General features: G+C 49.8%; 1 protein-coding gene across 1 annotated transcript in view; it reads left to right on the top strand.

Annotated features, from left to right (window-relative positions):
• The window catches only part of BCR (BCR, RhoGEF and GTPase activating protein), a 128,271-nt gene that overhangs the window by 53,225 nt on the left and 49,063 nt on the right, over window positions 1-25,983 (top strand). The window contains exons 2-4 of the mRNA XM_021712037.1: window positions 14,904-15,085; window positions 21,419-21,523; window positions 21,759-21,944. Coding sequence (XP_021567712.1) covers window positions 14,904-15,085; window positions 21,419-21,523; window positions 21,759-21,944 — 473 coding nt within the window. The remainder of the gene's footprint in view (window positions 1-14,903; window positions 15,086-21,418; window positions 21,524-21,758; window positions 21,945-25,983) is intronic.

Here is a 25,983-nt window from a genome sequence, read left to right as displayed (position 1 = left end):
GGAGCCCAGCAGGTTGAGGCTGCGGTGGCCGGGAGCAGCCACTGCACTCTAGTCTGGGTGACAGAGTGAGACTCCAACTCAAAAAAAAAAAAAAATACTGCATAATCCATGTGCACACATTTTCCAGGGAAAAATCCATTGACTTGGAGACCCTGCCACCTCCCAGTCTGTTCCTCTGCTTTTTGACATCTCTTTACATCTGACATCTTAAGTTCTGGTGCGGAATACAAAATGCCACCCTCCTCCACCCTAGTCCACCCCCCCAGTTCGACCCCATGATTCCTGAAGTTTGGGATCCCATTTTGGGACTTCTGAGCTATGAGTTTCAGGGTATGTTGCTTCCATATCCAAACCTTCAGTCTTCATCTGTAGAACAAGGTACGAATAGCCCCCTTTGCAGAGGTGTAAGAATTTGAGACAGTGCTCCTGGCCTGTACCTTGTCCCAACTCAAGCTCGTGTCCTGGGCACCTTCTCCTCTGTACATCTATACATCCCAGGAGCAGTATAGATCGGAGTGACCCAGGACTAGGATGGGGGTAGAAAATTGCAGACTAGCCCCCAGGACTTCACAGGGCAGGTGAGAATATGGGTGCTTCTGATAGGAGTGTCTTTTGACTATCCACTGGTCTGTCTCCTTTATTCCTCTGACAGAAAAGGCTTGTACCTTGGAATCATCTGAGGGTCCAAACGGGATTCCCAGTTGCCTTGTCAGTCTGTCTCCAGCATTTGACTTTGCTTTCTGGTCCTGCCTAGCTTGTTGCTTTAGTACCTCAGTTGTCTTATTTAGATGTAAATCTACCTTTCAACTTCGGTGAAAGGAGTAAAGTGAGGTCCCTTCTCAGACCTTGTGGTCAGGAAAGAGGGGTTTGAAGGTGCAGGGGTTTCACTCCAGAAGGATCCTCCCTGCCCTTCCTGCTCTGCCCTTGGAGGAGGGGTGTCAGTCGGCTGGTTGTACTGTGCTGGGAGTTCGGAGTGTGATTGTGTTATAGCCTAACCAGATTCACGTGCCCATTGTCCAGAAAAGCCAAAACTAAGACAGCAACTGTTAGAGTAAAGAAAGAGTGTAATGATTACAAAACAGCTCAGTGAAGAGGACAGGAGATATTTCTCAAGTCTGAGAGTTTTAGCTGAGGGCTTTTAAAGGATTTGGCAGGCAGGAGCTAGGGAATAGGCACTGCTGATTAGTTAGGAATGAAGTCATGGGGGTGTTGAAACTGTCTTCGTGGGTAGGGCCAGTCTCTAGAAGGAAGTCACAGGGCTGGTAGAGTCAGCTCCTTGGTATGTGTCTTGGGTCCGGGAAGGGTTATGGGTCCATAAGAATGTAAAGTCTGAAAAACATCTCAAACACCATTCTTAGGTTTTGCAATAGAGAGGCTATCTATAAAGTCCTGCCACCCACTGTAGGCTACTGACCCCTGCGTAGTGACCATTATAGAGGTAGCTTTATTAGGAAGGTATGCAGGAGGTGGGATCCTCTGGGATTCAGCTGCTTGTGCTCTTGGCTGGTCAAACTTCCGGATGCATGCAGGAGATGCGCGACCTCAGGCTCATTGTCAAGGAAAAATATGTTTATCCACCTCAGGGGCTGCTTCCCTCCTCCCTAGGGGTCAGAACATGAAGATAATCAATTGCTCACTACTGAAGTGAAAGCAAGCTTAGAAACAACAGATATGTTCATTTCTAACCATAGCTATAGCTTTCCAGGACTCGGGCATCTTCCACAGCTTTTATTCCATGACTCTGTATTTTTTTTTTTTTGAGTTGGAGTCTCACTCTGTCACCCAGACTGGAGTGCAGTGGCCGCTCCCAGCCACCGCAGCCTCGACCTGCTGGGCTCCAGCGATCCTTCCGCCTCAGCCTTCCAAGTAGCCAGAATTACAGGCATGCGCTACCACGCCCGGCTGATTTTTTGATTTATTGTAGAGATGAGGTCTTGCTGCCCAGGCGGGTCTCGAACCCGCAGGCTCAGGCAATCCACTCACCTCAGCCTCCCAAAGGCGCGGGATTACAGGCTAAGCCACCCAGCCCGGCTCATGACTCTGTATTAATTTTGTATAAGCAGCTTCAACTAGGTTTCTATGATTTCGAATATGTACAATCACAAGCTACCCAGGTGGCTCCAGTCTGTTCTTTGGTAGGACAGTCTAGGGCAAATCTGTAATAATTTAGCTTCTTAGTGAGGGCAGTGCTAGAAAAGGGGAGTACCCAAGAGGACAGATAAGTTGAGTGACTGCAGGGTACGAGGCCCTAGGTGTCTCATCTCCTCTCCTTGCCACTCTGAGTCTGCGATGTAGCAATGATGTGGGCACTGCTGAATATGGACAGCTCCTGGTAGCCTTGGCCAGCTGACTGGAGTCCTAATCCCATGAACAGGTAGATAATTGGGAAGCAGCTCCTCAGTGCTAGTGTCTGAGTGCCATTGTGACTGCATGTATAAGTCTGCTAGGGCTGCATAACAGAACCACAAGCCATTTTCCTCAAATCATAGGCGTGTATTGCCTCATAGTTCTGGAAGCTGGAAGGATGAGGTCAAGGTGTTGGCCCTGTTGGATCCTACTGGAGGCTGTGAGGGAGAATCTGTCCCTTGGCCTGTAGGTGGCTATCTTCATGTTTGTGTGGCATTCTCCTGATACGCCAGTCTTTCTCCAAATGTCCCCTTTTTTTAAGGACACAGTCATATTAGATCAGGGTCCAACAATGTCCTCATTTTAACTTGGTAAAGACCCTACTTTCAAATAAGTTTTGGGAATTAGGACTTTAGTATATGAATTTGGGAGGGAACACAGTTCAACCCATTACATTGCACTTCTTTTATTTTTTTCTTTTGTTTTTAATTTCAAGACTTAACTGATTGTGTGTGTGTGTGTGTGTGTGTGTGTGTGTTAAAATATACATAACATGCAATTTACTGTTTTAACCAATTTATTTGTGTCGAGGTCTTACTCTGTCATACAGGCTGGAGTGCAGTGGCTTGAATTCAGGCAATCCTTCTGCCTCAGCCTCCTGAGTAGCTTGGTCTACAGGTACATGCCACCACACCTGGCTAATTTTCTGCTTTTTTGCAGAGACGAGGTCTCACTATATTACCTAGACTGGTCTCGAACTCCTGGTCTCAAGCAGTCTTCCACCTTGGCCTCCCAAAGTGCTGGAATTACAGGCATGAGCCATCACCTCTAACCTATTTTAACCATTTTTAAGTGTACAGTTCAATAACAGTAGGTGCATTCACACTGTTGTACAACTGTTATTGTTATCCATTTCCAGAACTTTTTCACCTTCCCCAAACTGAAACTGTCCCATTAAGCACAAACTCTCTATTGCCCTCTCCCCCAGCCCCTAAAAACACCCATCCTACTTTCTGTCTCTATGAATTTGACTCTAAGAACTTCATATAAGTGGAATGCTACAGTGTTTGTCTGCTTGTGACTGGTTTATTTCACTGAACTTAGTGTCCTCAGGGTTCATCTAAGTTGTAGCACAGTGCCAGAATCTCCTTCCTTTTAAAAGCTGAATAATATTCTTCTGCCTATGTATAACACATTCTGGTTATCCATTCAACTGTCAATGGACACTGGGATTGCTCCTACCTTTTGGCTATTGTGAATTGCCCACCTCTCACTCCAGGCCTCCTTCAGGTAGGGCAGTGCCAGGATGGAGGTGGGGAAAGCAGGTTGCTCCTCCTGCCTGCCCAGGCTTGCTGGGTGAGCATCTGCCCATGACTGGGCCCTGACCTGGATTCAATCTGAGGACCACCAGCCACAGGATGCCCTTCTTTCTGCCACCTTTTCTCTCTTACTTTCTGTGTTTCCTCTTTGGAGTGGCAGTGAGTGGAGGAGGAGGACCTGCAGGTGTGCAGTGACCATAGCCTGCATCCTTGTCATTGCTGGTGTTGAGGGACCCACAGATGGCTTTCAGACCTTGTTCCTCACACTGCTCCCAGACCATGCCCCTTCCCCTGTACCATCCTCTCTTGAAGGGCACTGTCCTCCTTCACCAGTTTGCTCCCTCTCACCCTCTTCCCAAGGGCTCTTCTGGCCAGGTCCCTGCTGCCAGATGGAATAGTGTCCCTTCTGCTCTTTGTCATCTTAGCCAGACCCTTGCTCACTGTGTGGTCAGTGTCCTCTGTGTCCATTTTTCTATCCATGCTAGGCCTACTTGGTGTGACCATCAAGGAAGCCTCTGGCCAGTCCCACCTCCAGTGCTACAACCAGATGTGCTACCTGAATATCACCTCCCTCCCTACATCCTCCAGAACCTCCTAAATTGAGCCCCAGGTCCAAATTGAGCCCCAGGTCCTTGGTCTGCAGCCTGAGGTACCCACAGAATTACCCTTTCCTGCCTCTCCTCTCATTGGCAGCATAATGCCCTTCCCATATGTAGGGGTGTCAGAGGTCACCTCCAACCCCCTGTAGCTCTTAGTGGGCTCTTTGGCTGGATCTAGAAACCAAATTGACAACAGGCAGATGAACAAGAGAAAAGCATACAAGTTGTATTAGTTTTACATGTACATGGGTATCTTCACAAGAGAGTGATATCCAAAAAGTGGCCAAAGAAAGGTGCTTTTATGTTCTTTATACTCAAATACATTTGAGAAGAAGTGACAGGACATAGGGCATCTGGTTAGGGGCAGTAATTCTAGGGGCATCACTAGGAGAAGAAGATATATGGGGGCTATAAAACTAGTGGAAGATAAGGGACTTCATTAAGTATATTTATTCAGGTCCATTGCAGCCCCCAGTTCCCAGTCTCTGGTGATAAGGGCTGTTTTCTCACTGTGGTATGGGGAGGGTACCCTCCCAGAGGAATCTTTATGGCTTGCTGAGCGCAGGAAGAGACATGTCAGTTCGCCTTTTCAGAAACAACAATTTTTCTAATGTTTTCAACTTAGAATAATCAAGATACTATTTTGGGATGGCACATCATTCCTTCCTAGCCTTTTTCAGATGACCTTGCAGCTGAGTTGACCCAACTCCCTCCATGGGCATCTATGCAGCCCCTCTGCTGGTTGAAGTCTCATTGGTGGTGGTCTTCTCTTTCATGAATACTGTGCCCTCATGAAGCCCTTGCCGAACTTTCCCAGGAACCAGGCCGTCTCTGCCCTCCAACTCTGTGGCGCCACGTCCAGGCCACGGCTATGTCTGTGTTAGTGTCCTGTGGCTGACAGCAAATTACCACAAACTTAGTGGCTTATACCAACATAAACTTATCCTCTCACAGTTCTGGAGATAGAATTTAGAATCAAAGTGGCAGCAGGATCATACTCTCTGGAGACTGGGGGAGGATCCTTCCCGGTCTTTCCTGGTGTCTGATGCCCCTGGGCGTTTCCTGGCTTTGTGACAAATCACATCCATTCCTGCCTCTGCCTTCACATAGCCTTCTCTGTGTCTGTTGTCTTCTGTTTCTTAAAAAATACTGTCATTGGATTTAGGGCCCAAGGGTATGATATTGTAATATGGTAAGATATATGTTTGGTCTTCCTCTTGGTTCCTGGCATCAAGCTCCTAAAATCCTGGTAGTTTCCTGAGCCATAGGGTGATAGGAGCATGTTTTGTTATCATAACAAGTCCCTTTCGATTGGACCTGAGTTTGTTATGCTAATGAGGTGACTCTTGATGGGCTCCTAGACAGCTTCTGATGGGGCTGGTTGCCAGAGGAACCAGCCATGTGATTAGAGGGTTGGAACTTCAGTTCTACCCACCCCCAACCTCTGGGGAGGAGAGAGGGGCTAGAGATTAAATCAGTCACCAATGGCCAGTGATGTAATCAATCGTGCATAGCAAATGGAGACTCCATAAAAACACTGAACAGTGGGGTTATGAGAGCTTCCAAGTTGGAGAACACTTGGAGGTGCTGGGAGGGCAGCATACCCGGAGCGGGGAGAGGGCATGGAGGCTCCTTCCCAAAGTCACCCCTCAGTACTTTGCCCCATGCATTATTTTCATTTGGCTACTCCTGAGTTGTTTTATAATAAACTGGTAAATGGAAGTAAAGGGCTTCTGTGAGTCCTGTGTACCATTTTAGCAAATTATTGAACATGAGGAGGTGGTCATGGGAACCTTTTGTCTTTATTGCCGGTCAGTCAGAAGTGCAGGTGGCCCAGACCTTCAATGGGAGTCTGAAGTGGGGGCAGTCTTGTGGGATGGAGTCCTTAACCTGTGGGGTTTTAGGCTTATTCCGTGTAGTTAGTGTCAGAATGGAATTAGATTATAGGGCACTCAGTTGTTGTCCAGAGAGTGGGAGAATTGCCTGGTGTAAGGAAAACTCCCACATATTTTGTGTCAGGAGTGTGTTGGGGGAGTCAAAACATATCATAGTAATGGAATCAGACAATCCAGGGGGCTCTCATCTCAGGGTCTTTAAATTCCTTATGTCCATGAAGATCCTTTTTCCAAATAAGGTCCCATTCATAGGACTTGGACATATTCTTTTGAGGCCTACGTTCAGCCCACTACTGTGAGCTTCTGACCTTGGTGTTCTATCGGGGGACCCAGTGTCTGCCTCTCCCTCTCCCTCATTAGGTCTTGGCTCTGTGGTCATTTCCTTGGGGAGATGGTCCTTGCTGTCCTGCCTGGGCCCATCTTCTTCTCTCCTTGCATGTGCTTTGGTACAAGCTGCCACTCTCCTGTGGCCTTGTCATGGTTGCTGTGATGTATACATCCCGTGACTTCTGGAATTCCACTGGCTCCCAAGGGTGTGTGGTCATCATCACATACCCAGCACAGTGCCCAGCTGAATATTAGCTGCTCTATAAGTACATTTGTCTGGGGCTAAACCATCAGGGCCTCTGAGAAATCTTTCTCGTTTGTCGTAAAAAGTCCAGGTGGTGCTGAGAGGAATAAGAATTAAGATCGTCCCAAAGCTGAGGGCTGCTCTTTTCCCAACTGAGGTTCCAGCCTCTGTCTGACCTGCCCAGGCACCAGCCAGTCCCAGCCTGAGGCCCAGAGCATCAAATTATCTTTTCCTCCTGGAATGTCTGGGAGCTTTAGGCACATGTGGGTCCTTGAAGACTGAAGTTCCTTTAGCAATGTTCTGAATACTGATTTGGGTGGGACGTTCTCATCCGCCCACACTGGAACACACTCCGCTGGTGAAGGAATATGGCCTGTCTTTAGTGCCTAAAAAATCACCAGGAAAATTGGTCATCTGGTGATTCAGAGTTTCTGACCAGCTGCCACTCAGACCCTGAGAGGGTAGAATGGTAAGAACCGGTTGTATGATCTGGCCTGTGTCCTCCAAGAAAGCTCAGTGTGGGAAATGCTTGCTTCTTGTTCAGTGTGTCTGGACTGCGTGGAGAGCCAGGCATTAGGCTGGGAGCAGGGCGGACTCAGACCCTTCTTGACTGGCATTTTCCAGCCTTTCTGGGTGCGGGGGCCTTGGCTAGTCTCAGGCTTTCTCTGTGGCACACACTGACTCATGACCGTGACCACTCTGAGGCTTTCTGTTCTCAGTTGCTGGCCTGGTGATGCAGCCTGAGGGATGGGAGGCCTTAGGTTCTTGGGGTGCTCTCTGTGCTTCTCCTTCTACCATAGAACTGAGGACTCTGGCAGCAGGCCTTTCACCAGGGTGCAATGGCCAACTGGTTGGGGGTTGTCTTATTTATAAAGAATTTTGACCCACTTGGTTGGTGAAGATGTATGAAAGGATGACTGCCAGCCTAGAAGAGGGGGAGAAAGTAGAAAAACCTCCAGAATCAACCACATATCTCAGAAAGCACAGGGGCCACTTACTAGCTGTGAGTAGCCTGGGGTGGAGGCCACCCTTTATGGGGCCTTTTATAACTATCTTATTTCACTTTGCATAATGTCCTCAAGATTCATCCATGTTGTGGCAAAATTTCCTTCCTTTTTAATATTCCACTCTATGGATCTCCCACCTTTAGTTTATCCATTTATCTGTTGATGGACATTTGGTTGTTTCTACCTCTTTGCTATAAGAATGCTTCTGTGAACATTCCAGTGCAAGTTTTTGTTTGAAAACCAGTTTTCAGTTTTTTTGATTACATACCTGGGAGGTATGTAGGAATTGGTAGGTCCTAAGGTTATCAGTGCCACCTCTTAGAAATGTCTTCTCTTTGGAATGTGTTTGGAAATCGACCCAGTAGGCAGGTCATACAGGTGCACCTGGGTGAAACCCAGCTCTGCTTGGTTCTTGCTCTGAAATCGGTTTTACTGTCTGAAAAATAGCAGTCTGGAAGTTCATGCACAAAAAGGTGCAGATTCGCGGAGATGATGCATGGGTTTGCAACATTCTGCATGGCCCTGGGTTATTTTTTGCCTATACTTCAAAGATTTGAGTCTCTTCTGCTATTTGAGGAACTTAGCTCCTTGAAGCATCTGCAGGTATTATCACAAGGTTGTGCTATGGGAGCTAGCTTCAGGCACCAACTCCTCCCTCCCCCCTACAGTCGGTCTCAAGGGTGGAGACCCCATCTCCGAGCACAGGGCAGTGGGAAGAAAGATCCAGGCTGTTACTAAGGACGTCTCTGTCCCAGCCATGATTTTCTGAGCCTCTCCCAGAGGACAATGCCAACCTGGCAGGACCCTCCAAAGGACATGGGCTGCTGTCTATAGAAGTAACCAGCACTGAGCTGCTGCAGCTTGCCTGGAACCCAGGAAAGTGAAGAAGAGGACTGCGGCAGCCTTGCCAGGTAGGGACTCAATTCCTGTCTCTGTGGAAACTCCCAAAACCTCTAACTGCAGCTGACTAAGCCACTGGATATTTAATCTGCTTTTATCTTTGTAAATGAATATGGCCTGGTCGTTTGCTGCCAGTGTAAATGCAGATGGGGACCACCAAACCAGTGGTCTCTGCATGACTGAGTTCCCGCCTCCCCCACTCAGGTTCCTCCTGGTTCCTCTTCTCCTGATCCCCCTAGTGTGTGCTGAACAGAGACTCGCTCCCCTGGCCCCTATAGCTCTTCCATGGTCTGCTCTGGGTGGGAAGGGCTATGACCCCTTGTTCCTCCTGAGGCCTTGTTCCTATCTCTCCATAAGACTTATTGTTCCTGGAGCACCATACCTCTGATGCAGCAAGGCCCCTGAAGGAGGACCTGGGACCCCACCAGGCACATCTGCCCAGGAGAGCCACCCCTGCTCTGCTGTTCCCAAGAGTCGTGAAGCTGGTGGTCTTAGCGCTGTTCTCAGGCATTTCCTGGGAACTCACCAGTCTGCTTTCTGTCTCCATGAATTTGATGATTAGCTACCTAATAGAAGTGGACTCATACAGTATTTGTCCTTTTGTGCCTGGCTTATTTCACTGAGCAGAATGTCAAGGTTCAACCACGTGACTCTATGTGTCAGAATTTCCTTCATTTTTAAAGCTGAATCGGCCGGGCTCGGTGGCTCACCCTGTAATCTCAGCACTTTGGGAGGCCAAGGCGAGTGGATTGCCTGAGCTCGTGAGTTTGAGACCTGCCTGGGCAACTTGGCGAGACCTCATCTCTACAATAAATCAAAAATGAGCCGGGCGTGGTAGCGCGTGCCTGTAGTTCTGGCTACTTGGAAGGCTGAGGTGGAGGGATTGCTGGAGCCCAGCAGGTCGACGCTGCGGTGGCCGGGAACATGCCACTGCACTCCAGTCTGGGCGACAGAGTGAGACCTCAACTCAAAAAAAAAAAAAAAGAATATAATTAAAAGTAATAAATAAATAAAGCTGAATCATATTGCATTGTATGGACCTACCACATTGTGCTTATCCACTCATCTGTCAGTGGACGTTGTATTTCTTCCATCTCTTGGCTATTGGGAATAATGCTTTTATGAACATGGGTGTGCAGATATTGATTGATTGATTGATTGATTGATTTGATTGAGTTGGAGTCTCACTCTATCTCCCAGGCTGGAGTGCAGTGGCACACTCACGGCCGCCCCAGTGCTGACCTGCTGGGCTCAGATGACCCTTTCACCTCAGCCTTCCAAGTAGCTGGAACTACAGGTGCGTGCTACCACACCCAGCTAATTTTTTATTTATTGTAGAGATGAGGCTTCACCAACTTGCCCAGGCTGGTCTCAGGCAATCCACTCGCCTCGGCCTCCCAAGTGCTGGGATTACAGACTGAGCCACTGAACCAGCCAGCCTCTTTATTTATTTATTTTAAGAGACAGGGTCTCATTATGTTTCCCAGGCTGGTCTCAAACTCCTGGGCTTAAGTGATTGATCCTCCAGCCTCAGCCTCCCGAAGTGCTGAGATTACAAGTGTGAGCCATCACACCAGACCCAGATATCTCTTCAAGTCGCTGCTTTTAATTATTTTGGGTAAATATGTAGGAGTTGCTGGATTATATGGTAATTCTGTTTAATTTTTTGAAAGATTTTTTTTTTTAAAGCAGTGTGTTTCTTGAGGCTCAAGGAGGGGATGTGACCTGTGCACCTACCTACCTGGGCCTGGGCTGACTGGAACCCACCCAGGAATCTTTTTTCTTTTTCTTTCTTAGCTGCCCTTTTTTCTTTTTTTCTTGTTTTTGAGTTGGAGTCTCACTCTGTCGCCCAGACTAGAGTGCAATGGCCGCTCCCGGCCACCACAGCCTCAACCTGCTGAGCTCCAGCGATCCCTCTGCCTCAGCCTTCCAAGGAGCTGGAACTATAGGCACACACTACCACGCCCGGCTAATGTTTTGATTTATTGTAGAGTTGAGGTCTCGCCAAGTTGCCCAGGCAGGTCTCAAACCCGCAGGCTCAGGCAATCCACTCACCTCAGCCTCCCAAAGTGCGGGATTACAGGCTGAGCCACGAACCCAGCCGCCCTTTTTTCTTTAATCAAAGAATAGATTCAAGCAAAGTGCTGGGGTTGGACTGCTAAGCAAACTGCCAGGAGAGGAGAGGGCTTTAGATTTCGCTGGGCTGTCCTTATCTACACTGAGGCAGGGTGGCTGTCTGCAGTGCTTGCTCCCTGACCCCTCACTCCTAGAATGGTTAGTGGTTCCGCTGAGCAGCAGCAGGATCCCAAGCCCCCACCTTCTACTTTCTGATCTTTGATTTCTGCTTTGGGTAGAGTTTTGCAAGAAAGGACCGATGTGACCAGTGGTTCTTCAGTCCTGCCAAAGATGACAAGACCCAGCGAAGTTTTCCCACTAGGTGTGCCTAGGTGAAGGGAACAGAGAGTCACCTCAGTTGCCTCTGGTTCTTGGGAGATGGTGGCTTTCAAAAATTCCTAAATAATATGCTTTGTGCTTAAGAGGAGCAGGGCTCGTGTGGTTTGAGGACCTCAGGTTTGTAAAGCAGGTCCCTGTATGCTGGTTAGAATGGGGGTTGAGGAAATTGAGGGGCTGTCCTCCTGCCCCACCCCATCATTTGCCTTGGACCAGGCTGGAGGGGACAGCAAAGAGAAGGACAGCGATTAGAGGGATATGGGTGGGCTGGGACAGTGGCTGAAGCCCTCAGGTGGAATGTGGCAGGGATGAACAGGCCATCTGGAATCCAGAGTTCAAAGCATCAGCTACACGGACATCAGTTTGAGTTCCCTACGGAGTGGGGAAATTGTCATGGTTTTAGCTGCCTGGAAGCCTCATAATTACCCAGCGGAAATCTGGCTGTGAAAAGTGGTTCCTTAGTCTCATCTGGTGTAGATGATGTGTTCATGTCAAAGTCAGTGCTCTTGTTTGACCCTGGCAGGCAAACCCTTGCTGGGCACTTGATTCTCGCACCAGGTTTTACCCCGGTTGCTAAGCTATCATGTTGTTTCACAAATGTAGACTCTTATGATTCCTCTGGAGTAAGTCCTACGACCCCAACACTGACCCTGAAGTTCTTGCTGGGTTGACTTTACCTTGCACATGAGTTACTGCAGTCACGGGAGTGGAAATCAGGTGGCAGTGCTGAGAAAAGCAGGAGATAAAGAGTCTATTGATTTCTTAAGATTGTCATTAGAAAAAAAGCAAAACTAAAGGTTCTTAGAACACATAGTGGACACTGATAATTCTGAGCTAATGTAAAAGCCAGGTCCAAAAGGGCGTTGGGGTGAGGATCAGGGTGAGGAATTCGGAGGAGTCCAGGTTAGGAAGTCAAGGGGGAAAGGCAGGGCCTTCCTCGAATAGTGACAGTAACGTTTTAGAACTAGTGGGTCTTTATCAATGTCTAGTTCGCATGCTTGATTTTAAAGTCAAGAAGGTTGAGGCATGGACAACTTCATTGTCCTGTCCTTACTCATAGAGGTAGCCAGAGAGGGGACCAGAGCCTCATTTCTGAGGAATTACACCATGGCTCTTAAAGCCAGCTCACTTTCCCCACCCGAAGGCCAGGGGAGCTGGGTGTTGATAACCAACATAGTGATGGAGTTCCCTTGATGTTTTGTGAATTAAGGTTGCCAGGATTCTCTGTACAGCTTGTTCAGAGGACTTGATAGGAGTCCCCAACTCCTAAGGTCCCCCCACCACGGCTGCTACTCTCAACCCAGAACAAGTTCTTGCTGGGGTCCTCCTGTGGGCACATGCAGGCAGAGCCCAGCCTGGCCTTTGCAACCAGCAGCTGTGTGCAGACACCTGGAACATGCTGCAGGTCAGCATGACAACAGACATAGTGCCAGACACCAGGATGGGTGACTCAGTGGGCCTCAGCCCCGGCTGCCTGCTAGAGTTGCCTGGGAGCTTGTATGGCCACCAGGGCCCAGATAGCTCTCAGAGCTTCAGATTTGGTTGGTCTGTGTTGGACCCGCCTAATTGTGTTTTCAGATCTCTCAGGTGATGCTGATATGCAGCCATGGTTGGAGAAACCTATTAGAGGGCGCAGAGTCCTGCTGGGACACAGAGGTAGAGAACCTGGCAAAGGGAGAGGCCGAAGCATGCGAGGAGTGGGATTTGGCTGTTTGTGGGCACCCACAGCTAGCAGCAAGTCACTCCGGCCACACGGCTTCTCCTGGCTGCCCATGTGGGAAGGACTGAAAACAGTCCCCCTTCCAGATTGCTGGGTTGGCTTCTCTGGAGGCCTGAGAGAGCAGCCCTGGACCCACCTGACCTGGGTGTATTTAGTGGCAATTGTAAACTCGTGAATGAACACTGATATCTCCTCTGCCGGTAACCTTTGGGCAGGGCTGCTTAAGGGTGAGTCAAGGGAAAGTGACGTAACTTGGAAACAAAGGTGCCCTTTGGAAGGATCTTCATGGGAGACCTGAAGTGGGCTGGGTCCTTGTTGGTTGATGTCTGTAGTGAGGAGTCCGCTCAGTTAGGAGTGGGCCACAGAGGAGCTCCAGGTGGCTAAGGCCTTGGAAACGCGGGTCCAGTTTTGTCGCTCAACCAGGGAGGAAGGAATTGATTATCTCCAGATGGCTTTTGGGAGGAATGTGTAATTTTCCTTAAATAGCTAGTCCCAAAGACAGGGAGCCCTTTGTGGGATTAGCCATTCTCAGAGCTCCTGGGGATACTTAGACTGCTGGGGTTAATGTGGTCTGGGATTTTGATAGACCAGCTGGGAAGTAGCCTATGCATCAGCCAGAGGGTGGGCTGGGCAGAAGGAGTGTTGGAGCTGCAGCTCCTTGGGATGGGACTGAGAACATGGTGGGACCTGCTGCTCATGGTGGCCAGGACTTACACCCCATCCAGTGTGCTGGCCTGTCCTCACTCCGTAACATCTCCATAAGCAGGTGTCAAGGACTGTCCCTAACAGCAAGATACTAGCATTTGGGGCCCCCTTTCTGTAACAGTCAGGCCCCCTGTGTGGGGGAAAAAACAACTGTTTTTGTACTCACGCTCAATACAAAACACTAGGTGACCAAACATAGGATTTTTTTTCCCCACACCAAGCAGTTCTCCGATTCCCTGCAGACACCCTTTGGGTGTCGTATAATTTCTCCTCAGTTCTGATGCTACTACCTGAAGCTAGCCATCAAATCCTACAAGTTAAGACCTCAGTCTCACAGGATTGCCCCTAACTTCAGAAGCCAATAGTAATTGCAGGCATCTACAGGCTGTAAATTGGAACTTCCCACGGCCCCCTCCTAGAGTTTGATCATTTATTAGAATGGCTCACAGAACAGTTTACTTATTTGATTACTGACTTTTAATAAAAAGATATAACTCAGGAACAACTAAATGGAAGAGATCGTAGGGCAGGTTTTGAGGGAAGGGACACAGAGCTTCTGTGCCCTTTCCAGCTGCTTCCACCTTTTCAGCAACCTAGAGGCTCTCCTAACCCTGTCCTCTTTGGGTTTTTCTAGAGGCTTTATTACGGTCAAAACTGGTAACATCGGTTACCAACTGGCCACTGGTGATCAATTCAACTTTCAGCCCGTCTCCCCTCCCTGGAGTTTGAGAGTGGGGCTAAAAGTTCCAACGCTCTAAATCAGGTGGTTGGTTCCTCGGGCAACAACCCAGGGCCCCCAGCCACCTGTCATGCTTTAGCATACAAAAGGACATGTATTACTTTGGAGATTCTAAAGGTATTCGAAGCCTTGTGCCTGGAAAGTGGGGTGGTGTGCAGAGACCAAATATACAGAGGGTGCCAAAAAAATGTATACACATTTTAAGAAAGGAAAAAATATTAAAACTATAATACTCAATATATAATAGCAAAAGATGAATGCAAGTCATGTTTGACTTCTGCAATTACAAGAGGTGCTCAAAGTGGTTACCATCAGTGTCCAGACACTTCTGATTACAGTGAACATCTTAACTGCTTAAAATGCATGTACTTTTTTTTTTGGTACCTCCAGTATATTTCATATGCCACACCCTCCTCCCAGGGGCAAACATGCCCCAGACAGCATTGGAAAACCCTGTCTTGTGTTGTGAGCTCACGTTCATTCCCCTCACCCTGGTGGTTTTTGGCCAGTTGGTTGTGAACGTGATGTCAGGTCCCTGTGAGACACCCATGGGTGACAGAGATGATGTCAGCCTGGGTGTTTGCTGGGACATGTGGAGTGTGGACGTCCCCTTCTCTGTCTCTAACTTAGGCTGCTGCTTTGCATACACAGATGCTTCATTCGGCACGCCACCTGGGTATGGCTGCGCCGCAGATCGGGCAGAGGAGCAGCGCCGGCACCAGGACGGGCTGCCCTACATCGATGACTCGCCCTCCTCATCACCCCACCTTGGCAGCAAGGGCAGGGGCAGTCGGGACGCACTGACCTCAGGAGCCCTGGAGTCAGCCAAAGCGGTGAGTTCCCATGGTGCACCTGCCTCTCGCAGCAGGCGGCCAGGCGAGGCCCCTAGAAATGCAGCCCCTTGCCCAGGGGCACATAGCAGGTAAATAATGGAACCAAGGGTTTGGAAGTCAGGTGAGTCACTTAAAACTCCCTCCTCATTTCTACATCTAGCACATGAAGACAGCCTAGTAGATGTTGAGCAGGAAGAACATGGAATGCTTTGCAAACAGAGTGTGGAGGAGGCAGGTAGCACTGGAGGCCAGCATCTAAACCAGCAGGACCTGCATGGTGGCCCCACAATGGTGCTGAGCTGGGTATTGTCTGGGTACATGCCCCTGTGCTCCACAGAGTACACTTGCTTGCTCCCTTTTACCAAAGTGAGGTGCTGGCGATGGCTGCTTCCCTGTGACCAGAGCCTTTTCCCATGAGTTCTCACTTGTCCCTCATGAACAATCCTGTGGAGCTGGCATTGGGCTGTCACCTCCACTTTACAAATGTGGAACTGAGGTCCAGAGGTGGCTTCCCTGAGGTCACATGGCTAGAGTGCAGTGGTACATTCTGTAGATGCTCTGTCACAGAGAAGGCTGTGGACCAGCCCTCCTCACACGGGAGCACACCCAGTTGGTCGCAGGTTGGGCCATGCTGTTCCTGCAGAGATGGTCCCCTTGCCCAGTCTGGCTCAGGGTCCTGACTCATCTCAGCAGCCTCCTGACTCATCTCAGACTTAGGGTGGTCACTTGAGCAGTGATTTGGAGCCCAAACATGTACCTCCTGCCATTGGGTGCCCCCCTTTGACCTCTTGAGTTCCTTTCTTCTTGGGCTAAGATCGCTGCCCCAGGACAGTTGTTCTTTTCTGTCTTTTTGGCCCCTTTTGTCCTTTTGGCTCCTGATGATAGGTATTTACCCCTTCTGCTTACCTTGTTTCTGGGTGGTTTCCACCCTATGTTTAAAAATAAGAGCAAGAGGTTGGGCTTGGTAGCTCATGCCTGTAATCCCCGTACTTTAGGAAACTGAGGCAGGAGAATCGTCTGAGCCCACGAGTTCGAGACCAGCATGGGCAGCATAGTGAGACCTCATCTCTACAAAAAATAAAAAAATAAAAAATTAGCTGGGCATGGTGAAAAAAATAAAAAATAAGAGCAAGAGAGGGGTGTGCTTTTCCCCATTGGCGTATGGAATCACTGGAAGTGTGTCTTCTCGCTGATTTGCCTTTCTCTGGGGCTGCCACTGTAGCTGCAGGACTGCTGTTTATTTTTGCTTTTGTGATTTCTGAAGGCCTCAGTGCCGGATAGGCTTCTCATTTGGAAAAGTGAGGATGGGAGGGAGGCCTTACGGCACATATGTGCTGCTGCCTTGTGCAACTTCTTATCTTCATGTCCAATGTCACAGTTTTATAGATTAGGAAATTAAGCTTCAGAAAGGTGAATTAACTTTCTCGGAGCCACAGCTACAGGATTTGAAGCCTTCCTGATTCCTCAGTTGACCCCCTTTTCTTCAACTGCCTTGCCTTTCCTAGTACATGATACATCCCTTTCTTACTGCTGTGTGAGCATGGTTTGGTGCAGAGAAGGATCCTCACAGCTCTGAACAAGTAGACTGAGTCCTAAACCTGGGACAGGTTGTCCCTGTCCATCCATCATCCCTGCGGTCTGTCTTTACCTGGCCAGTCTTTGATGTACCTTTTGGTCTCTTAGAAACTGATCTGCCCACTCTCTGCCTCAGGCCACTGCCCAGGGATGGGGGCCACCAACCCTCACCAGCCTCTGACTCACCTTTCAGTGCCCAGTTCAGAGGCTGCTCCCCTATGGAGTCTGTCTAGATCCTGACTCCTGCTCCCTTCTTCTGCCCCCACGGGAGACCCTTCTGACATTATGCCCTGCAGGAGACTGTACATCTGTGTTGCCAGCTCTGGAGTCTCCAATCCCAAGCATACCACTTGACCTAGAGGAGGCATCTAAATGAGATGGTCATTTAATTGGAGGAGACATCTAGATGAAATGGAAATTTGACTGGAGGAGGGCTGCATGTAGTTCCATTCCAGAAACTTTTTGGTTAGGTGCTCTTGCCAGCATTTGGAGACCGGGGCTAGGTGTTCTTCACTGCCCTCGAGTCTGGCATAGCCTTGACTTTCTGGCTTCCCTGTCAGTTGTACTATAAGCCATGAAAATGTCATCTTTCATTTTTGATCTTTGGTTTGAGGAAGATGTGGCTGTCACTTCCTAGGACCCCCCCAGAGACCCGAGGCACCCTGATCCTGACCAGCCAGCGGGGATGGGGGTGGTCAGCCTGTTCATCTCTCTCCTCCTACCCTCCTGGCTGAGATGACACCCCCTCCAACCCCTCATTTGCTTCTTGCTGCCGAGTTTGTCTTTGGGTCCATGGGGCCATCCAGAGAACCTTCCTCAGAACTCCAGGTGACTCAGGGGCTCAGTAGACTCTGGGGTTATGGGTCTTCTCTGTGAATACCCACCCCCAAGGAAGGCAGGGGTTGGACAGAGGCCAGGCTTGCCTACTGGGACAACCTGCACCTCCAGGAGCCTGCAGAGACACTAACTCCTGCCCCTATGCATGCTGTGAGGGGTGAGGCCCTCAGAGCCTCACAGGCAGGGCTCCAGGGTGAGATTCAGCTCTGTTGCTAATGAAGACACTGCCCTTACCCAGGGTGGAAGAGGGTCCTTTCCGCAGCTGTGCTAGCTGTGTTCCCAACCAGGAGCACTCTGCCCCTCGCAGCCAGGGTTTGTGCCTTGATTATCAGTGGGTTTCCCTGGATTAGGAAAGCTGATAGGAGGGGATTTGAGGGTGTCCTTATGCTCTGCCTTGTCCTGCAGCTCAGTTCCATCTCCAGCCTTCAGTTCACCTGTGGGCATGGCACTGGCTGATCCCAGTTTTTTTCACCTGGGTCCCTCTGTTGGCTTTTGCTGTCTGGTTGTCAGGAGCCAGTTTGTTTTACGGGTTCTTTGTTGGTTTTTTTAAACCTTGGGTTTTGTGTTGTCCTTTCCAGGTAGCAATAGGAGGGCTTTTCTTTCCTTCCCTGTCACTGCCTTCTTTTTCTAATTGTCCTTTACCTCCAGCTTTTTCCCCACCGAGGTCTTCCTGGTCTTCCTGCCTGCTCAGCCCTGACTGCATTCATGAGCCCTTTCCTGGAGCGAGCCCTTTCCTGGAGCTAGACAGCAAAGGGTAGGGCCGGCTCTGGGTTATAAATAGCCCTGGACCCGGCCCTACCCTTTGCTGTCTCTCATGTACTGCTGTTTCTCTCCTCACCCTCTTTTCTACAATATAGAGTTGGATGGTTTCTGAGCCTTCCCTGTCTGATGCCACCAGCACCGTTTCAGACTCTAGAAGATTCTTAGTGAAAGAAGAGAGGTGTCATCCTGTGCCTTCTCTCCACTTCAGCCCGTTCCATGGGCCAGATGTTCCCCTTAGCGGCCCCACCCTTCAGTATGGGTAGAGCTGGACTTGCGCCTTCCTGCCTGCGCTGTTTTTCCTCCCGGCTTTCCAAATCCTGTGGGTGAAATGAGACATAGTGCTCCCACCCACACAGGCACCGGCATCTTGTGCTGGGCGGGGCCACCATGGGCTCTGCCATCCTGCTGGTTTCCCTGGGCCCTGCCGGCTCCCTAGTGCTCACAGTGGCAAGATTGTTCTCAAAATAGGGGCAGGGAAGGTGGGTGGATGGCTGCTGCTGCCGGAGGAGCCTACCATCCGCTTCACCCCGTCCCTTGCGTGGGGCAGGAAGCAACATCTGGACATGCTGGGAGGCACCTGCAGGAGCAGCTGAGGGATGAGCTCCTAAGGTGCTGCCATTCACATTGGGCAGAGAGGGGGCGTCATGGGCTCCTCTTCCACTGTGTATCAGTGTAGCGTTGACAGTGGACTTGCTAAAGGGGACCCACATGTCTGCAGACGAGGATCCTGAGACCCTGAAGGAGGCCTAGAGCTTCATGAAAGATGCAGCCAAAACTAGGACCCAGCCAGATTTTTGAGATTCACTCACATTCGATTTACTAATCGAAACTTAATTGAACACTTTGGTGTTCTAGGCCCTGTGCTGGGCACAGGAAATTGCAAGTTCAGGCACAGCCATGCCCTATAGGATCCTGCCTATGGAGCCACTGCCCAGCCTGCCCTGGAGGGATGACCGTGCATGGGACCTGGGTGTCCTTTCCCTGGAGCAGCTCTCAGTCCAGGTTTTAGTGACTTTCACCTACATACATGTCCATACTCACAGCTCCTGTACACACTCACACAGGTGCATACGCACTTAGAAGATTCCCAGAGCAAAATGATGGCGAAGAGGGCTTTTTAGGTGGTCCTTGTGGGCAAGTGAGAATGTGATATAAGCCCCAGGACTCGGGGTGGTATTGGGCTCCTCTCCTCCACTTTATACCCAGGCAGGGCCTATGTCCCTCCTTCTGGGCCAGGGAAGTAGAAAGGACAGCAGGGCTAGCAGCACAGATTCTGCCCCAGGAAATCTGTGGCCACCTCTGGAGACATTTGTGGCTGTCACACCTGGGGAAGAAGGTAATATTGACAAAGGGTAGGTGGAGGCTGGGGATGTTGCACAGCATCCTATGAGGCACAGGACCTCACCCTGCAGCCCCTAACAGAGACTCCTCCAGCTTGATGTCAGCAGGGCAAGGGCAAGAAGCCTGCCCTGCATCTGTGATTTTCTCCAAGTGGTTTGGGAAAGCAAGTGATCAGAGTTCATCACTCCAGTGTTCTGCACCTGTGGGCTGAGAAACCAGAGGAGCAATGGGTAGGGCTTTTATGGAAGCAGAACCCCTCTTTCCACCAGTTGCCACCAGCGGAGCAGAGGGAGCACAGACCCAGGCTGGTGGAGCAACACTGACATTGCCCATGTGTGGCCAGGGAGTGAGAGGTCAGTGGCCAGAAAGTGGCAGTTTTTATTGCTATTGGCATCATCTGTATTAGTCTGCTGTGGCTGCCATAAACAACCACAGACCCGAGGCTTCAACAACAGATGTTTATTTTCTCACAATTCCAGAAGTCCCAGATCAAGGTGTCAGCAAGTCAGTTTCCTCTCAGGCCTCTCCTGGGTTTGTCTTTTTCCCATGTCTTCACATGGTCTCTGTGTGAATCTGTGTTCTGATTGCCTCTTTTTTTTTTTTTTTTTGAGTCAGAGTCTCACTCTGTTACCCAGGCTGGAGTGCAGTGGCATGCTCACAGCCACCACAGCCTCAACCTACTGGGCTCAGGTGATCTTTCAGCCTCAGCCTTCCAAGTAGCTGAAACTACACTACAGCTGATTTTTTAATTTTATCATAGAGATGAGGTCTCACCAACTTGCCCAGCCTGGTCTCAAACTCCTGGGCTCAACCTCTCACCTCTGCCCCCCAAAGTGCTAGGATTACAGGCATGAGCCACTGTTTGCCTGGCTGCCTCTTCTTTTGTAAGAATATATTTTATTTTGGATCAGGGCCAACCTTTGGGGCTTCATTTTAACGTAACCATCCCTTTAAAAGCCCTATCTCCAAACACTGACATTCTGAGGTGCTGGGATTAGGACTTCAACATATGAATTTGGCGGGATGGGATGCACAAGCCCATAATATCGTCATAACTAGGATTAGAACATGGCCGCACAGGGTGCGGGCTGTATCAGCATTTAACAACATGTCACCTCTCTTTTTGGAGGCTGAGGTAGTAGAGCTTCACTGGACTTTCATCAGGGACACTGATGGGCAGGGGGAACTTTGCCATAGCCTACCTGTAACAGGGTCCCCGCCTGAATCTAGAAAGCAGGGTGAGAGGACAAAGGTCATAAGCTCCAGGCATAGGGTTTCCACCTGGCAAGTGACAGCAGCCCCCAGCTGTAGGGAGGGCGTGTGGAGGCAGATGGTAGCGGCCGGCCCTGTGGGTCCAAGGGTCAGGTGGCAGCAGCAGTCAGGGAATCCAGACAAGGAGAGAACCAGGTGAATAGGAGAGAGTGGAGCTTAAGCTGCAGCAGGAGTCCTGGTGGTCATGCAGCAGGCCCTGACACCCTCTCGGGCCAAGCCTCTGTCCTTTTTTGACTAGGTTAGGGCAGCCACTTCTCGGTCGTTGGCAGAAAGAGTGGAGGGTGGCCTGGCCCAGCTTGCTCAGTGCCCAGCTTCCCAGTGTGTTGAGACCAAGGATGGCCCTGGGCTTTGTTGGATGATCCTCCTAGAATTTGCAGTGACCACAGTGAGTGGCTGATATGTGCCAAGGCTCCCATGTTTCCCTTTTAATTCCACGTGGGGCCTCCTGGAGGACTTGTCCAGAGGTTGACAAGTTGACCTTCCTCTATGAGGGAGCCAACACCAGCATTTCCCCCTGCTGATCTGACTTCTGTCTTTCTCTTTCAGAGTGAACTGGACTTGGAAAAGGGCTTAGAGATGAGGAAATGGGTCCTGTCTGGAATCCTGGCTAGCGAGGAGACTTACCTGAGCCACCTGGAGGCACTGCTGCTGGTAAGAGGGTGTGGGGGGCTGGGCAGGGCAGGGTTACAGGGTGGGGAGAACTCTCTGCTCCTAAGTCCCAGGTCAGCTGTCAAAAGTTGGGCAACTCACCATCCCTGGAGCAGATACGGACTGAAGACTCAGTTGCCAATACAAGCCGTGTTTAAATTCTATTTTTTATATGATTTAAAAAATTGTATCTGTCACATAACCATGACTTTCTCCGGTCATACGTGCCCTTTTACAGCCCATGAAGCCTTTGAAAGCTGCTGCTACCACCTCTCAGCCGGTGCTGACGAGTCAGCAGATTGAGACCATCTTCTTCAAAGTGCCTGAGCTCTACGAGATCCACAAAGAATTCTACGACGGGCTCCTCCCCCGCGTGCAGCAGTGGAGCCACCAGCAGCGGGTGGGCGACCTCTTCCAGAAGCTGGTGAGTGACTTGGAAAAGGTGTGTGGCAGCCTCCTAGGATCAGGTTTGCTGGGAGCCTTTGGCTGGGTGGGAACCTGGCCCATCCTATGACCTGCGGGTAAGTGCTGCTGAGGAGATGCCAAGGTGATAGTATCAAGGGTGAGTCAGGTGTGTCTCAGTGCCTGAGATGCCAAAGGGCAAGCTTCGAGGAGGGAGAGGCCAGGAGACATGCCTGCCCCAGCTCTAGACCAGTGAGCTGGGTATCCTCCCCTACCCCTGGTGCTGGTCACATCACTGAGTCCTTTATGGCTCCACGTGGAATTTTACTCAAGGTTTCCAGTCTCCAGGTCCAGCTACTGCCTTGAGGATCCCTGGGGACCAAAATGCTACTGTCACCCCGGACAGTGGGACTTGGCCACAAGACAGAGGAGACTAGGGACAGGCATTGCCTGGAAGGGCAAGTACAGGTGGGAGCAATGAGGAATTGTTATACTTTATTTCATTTTTGCAGTCATCCAAACGTAAGGCCCTTGAATCACTTGGAGGATTAAAATAAAACAAAGAAAATGTGGCCTGGGAAGAGGAGACTTGGGCAGTAAAAATCAAGGTAGTGAGGAAATCGCCCTATATTGAAAGAGGGCCCTGGAAGAGAGAAATGGTAAAAACAGAACATCTGTGTGACCCTGTCTCCTGCGAGCAGGTATCTTAGGAAGCATGTTTAATGCTAGGTACTTTCACAGTGATATCCTTGAGTGCTGTAGGCATCAGGACATATCCTGGTGATCAGGCTGGAGAAGTGCAGTAGGGGATTGGCCTATGACCGGGGACCCCTACCCCAGAGTATAACCCGAGTGTGCCATGTGCTGGTTCCTGCACAGCTAGGATAGGTTCTGATCCAGGGTAGGCAGTGTCCTGAGGCTTACAGTGTCTCACCTGAGCTCAGGCAGCCCTATGAGATGGATAGGTCATTTGCCTGGGCCTCAACCTTTGGATTGCCTTTCTCCGAAAAGAGTACATTTCTCCCTGCTTTTCAGGGACATAAAACTGAAGCATAGGTAGGATTGGATGGCAGAATAACAGTTTCTAAAAGGTCTCAGTGGGCCAAAACTGGCAAGAATCTATTTGGCAGAAGTGACTGTAGAATCCCAATTCAGGTCCCCATAGGTGGAAGCACCATCAGAGGATGGGAGAGACTTGCCAGAAGACAGTTCGGGGGAATTCTGTGGCCCTTTGCTGGCCTCAGGGACAAGAGGAGCCAAAGATGCTGCTTATAAGTCACTGGGATTGGCCGGGCACGGTGCCTCACGTCTGTAATCCCAGCATTTTGGGAGCTGAGGTGAGAGAATTGCCTGAGACCACGGGTTCGAGACTAGCCTGGGCAACTTGACGAGACCTCATCTCCTCAATAAATCAAAAAAATTAGCCAGGCATGGTGGTACATGCCTGTAGTTCCAGCTACTTGAAAGGCTGAGACGGAAGGAAAAGCAGGTTGAGGCTGTGGTGAACCTGTGCTAGGCTGAACCTAGCAGGTTGAGGCTGTGGTGGCTGTGAGCGTGCCACTGCACTCCAGTCTGGGCGACAGAGTGAGATTCCAACTAAAAAAAAACGTCACTGGGATCAGGGACTGGAAATGTAACTGCCTGTAATCTCAGTTCTTTGGGAGTCCAAGGCAGGAGGATCACTTGAGGCCAGACGAGACCAACCTGGTCAACATAGTGAGATCTCATCTCTATAGAAAAATTAGCCAGGCATGGTGACATGTGCCTGTAGTTCCAGCTACTCAGGAGGCTGAAGTAGGGGGATCCCTTGAGCCAAGGAGTTCAAGCTTACAGTGAGTGATGATCATACTACTGCACTCCAGCCTGGGCAAGAGGGTGAGTCCCCCTTTCAAACAAATGAATGAATGAGTGAATGAATGATTAGGACCAGTAAGCTGTAGTGTCCTGATTAAGAAATGATAGCCAACCATTCCTGACATTAGCCAGGCCACACCCAGGACAGTTATCATGTTGAGTTGCACATTGAACCAAGACAAGGATAAGGCGCTTGTCCTAAAGGAATAAACAGTTGAGGGGCCTAGGTTGAAGGAACAAATCTAAAGCATAGGCGATCACCATTTGTCTTCTGGCACATGAAGTTCTGTGAGTTCTTTGAAAAGACCCCTTTGCCCGACCTATGTGGCCAGGGTTCCATCTCTGAGAACCCCAATCCTGATTTTTGGCATGGACATTTTTTTTTTAAAGTTGTTATTTTTTAAAAGAGACAAGGTCTTGCTATGCTGCCTAGGCTGGAGTGCAGTCACTATTCACAGGCGCAATCCCACTACTGATCAGCACGGGAGTTTTGTTTTTTTGTTTTTTTTTTTTGAGTTGGAGTCTCACTCAGTCGTCCAGACTGGAGTGCAGTGGCCACTCCTGACCACCACAGCCTCGCCTGCTGGGCTCTGGTGATCCTTCCGCCTCAGCCTTCCAAGTAGCTGGAACTATAGGCGTGTGCTACCATGCCTGGCTAATTTTTTGATTTATTGTAGAGATGAGGTCTTGCTGCCCAGGCGGGTCTCGAACCCGCGGGCTCAGGCAATCCGCTCACCTCAGCCTCCCAAAGGCACGGGATTACAGGCTGAGCCACTGAGCCCGGCTAGCATGGGAGTTTTGACCTGCTGCCTGGGTCAGTTCATTCTTCCTTATGCAATCTGGAGGAGTCCCCCACTCCCAAGAGGTCATCCTTTTTGATGCTGAACTTAGTGCAGACACTGATCAGCATAGCACACTGCAGCCCAGAATCTTGGACTCAAGTGATGCTCCCACCTCAGTCTTCTGAGTAGCTGGGACTACAGGCGCGCACCACCACACCCAGCATGCACACTCTTTTTCTGGAGCATTCTCCAACCCCAGGGGTAGGGGTGGCCCAAGACTGGGTCCCCTCTAAGCATGAAGAGCACAGGGTTTCTTAAAAGCCTAGTCCCTGGCCCCAACACTCCCAGAAACCCAGCTGGGGCTCACTCTGGCCTTACCCTGGCTTGCACTGGGGCCTGAGCATTCCACTCTGAGGCAGAGCTTTCCTGTAGGCGGACCCCTCCCTCCACCACTCTGGTGCAGACCCACTGGATTCAGTTGAGAGCTAAAGCCCAAAAAATGCCCAAGGCACTTGTTTCGTCCAGTTCTTGTCTCCTGGGGCTCCCTTCCCCGTGACCAGAGAATAGGAAGCTATATTTTGATGCAAGTGTCCCTCACCTTTGAAGCCCCCTGTGTGTGTCAGCAGTTTTAAATCTAGTTGATTGGACTCACCCTGCCACCCTCCTGAGAAATGAATTGTGTTGTTGGAAAAAAAATAAAACCACATCTAGAGCGCTTCCCCGAATACATTCTGAAATTACTGGGAAACTTTAAAAAAATTTTAATATCCAATGAACACTGGATTTAACTTTGGAAAGTTTCTGCTGGTTTTCCTGGTGTCCTTGAGCTACCTTTGTGCGTCAGATGCTGCAGAAAGAAGGTTGGGGAGAGAGGCTGGGGTTGCAGTGGGAGGTCATTCCTGGTAGCCTTGTGCTGAGTATTCACGTGTTCAACCTGGGCTGAGCACCGAGGACTCTCTAAGGACAGATAGGCTTGGTGCTTGCCTTCATCCCTCTCAGACCAGCTCAGGAGGGTTGGTCCAGTATCTCCTGGCTGGGAGAGTCCTACAACCAGAAGTTCTCAATGACCTGCCCAACTTTGGTGCCTCTTCCTGAGCCTGGGAACTTGTGAGCTGTGTCTGATAGTTCAGAAAGCCTGATTCACATTTGGCTTCTGCCACCTCTTCCTATAGGGCTGTACAGGCTCATGTCCACAGTTAAGGGTTTTGTTTCTGGCTGAAATTTTATCAGCTCAGATTTTTTTGTTTTTCTGATCATTTCAAACTTTCAGGAGAGTTGTAAGAATAGTACAAAAAACCCTCATGTAACCTTCACCCAGATATGCTGGTTGTAAACATTTTACCACATTTGTATCTTTTCTTTGTACATGTACACACACACACACAAAACAAGAGTTTTGTTTTCCCTGAATCATTCATTGTGTAT

The sequence above is a fragment of the Carlito syrichta genome, unplaced genomic scaffold (genome assembly GCF_000164805.1).
Source record: "Carlito syrichta isolate Samal-C Ts95f unplaced genomic scaffold, Tarsius_syrichta-2.0.1 Scaffold87125, whole genome shotgun sequence".
NCBI lineage: Eukaryota > Metazoa > Chordata > Mammalia > Primates > Tarsiidae > Carlito > Carlito syrichta.
Note: the sequence above shows the minus strand (reverse complement) of the source record. Positions and strands in the feature narration are given on the sequence as shown.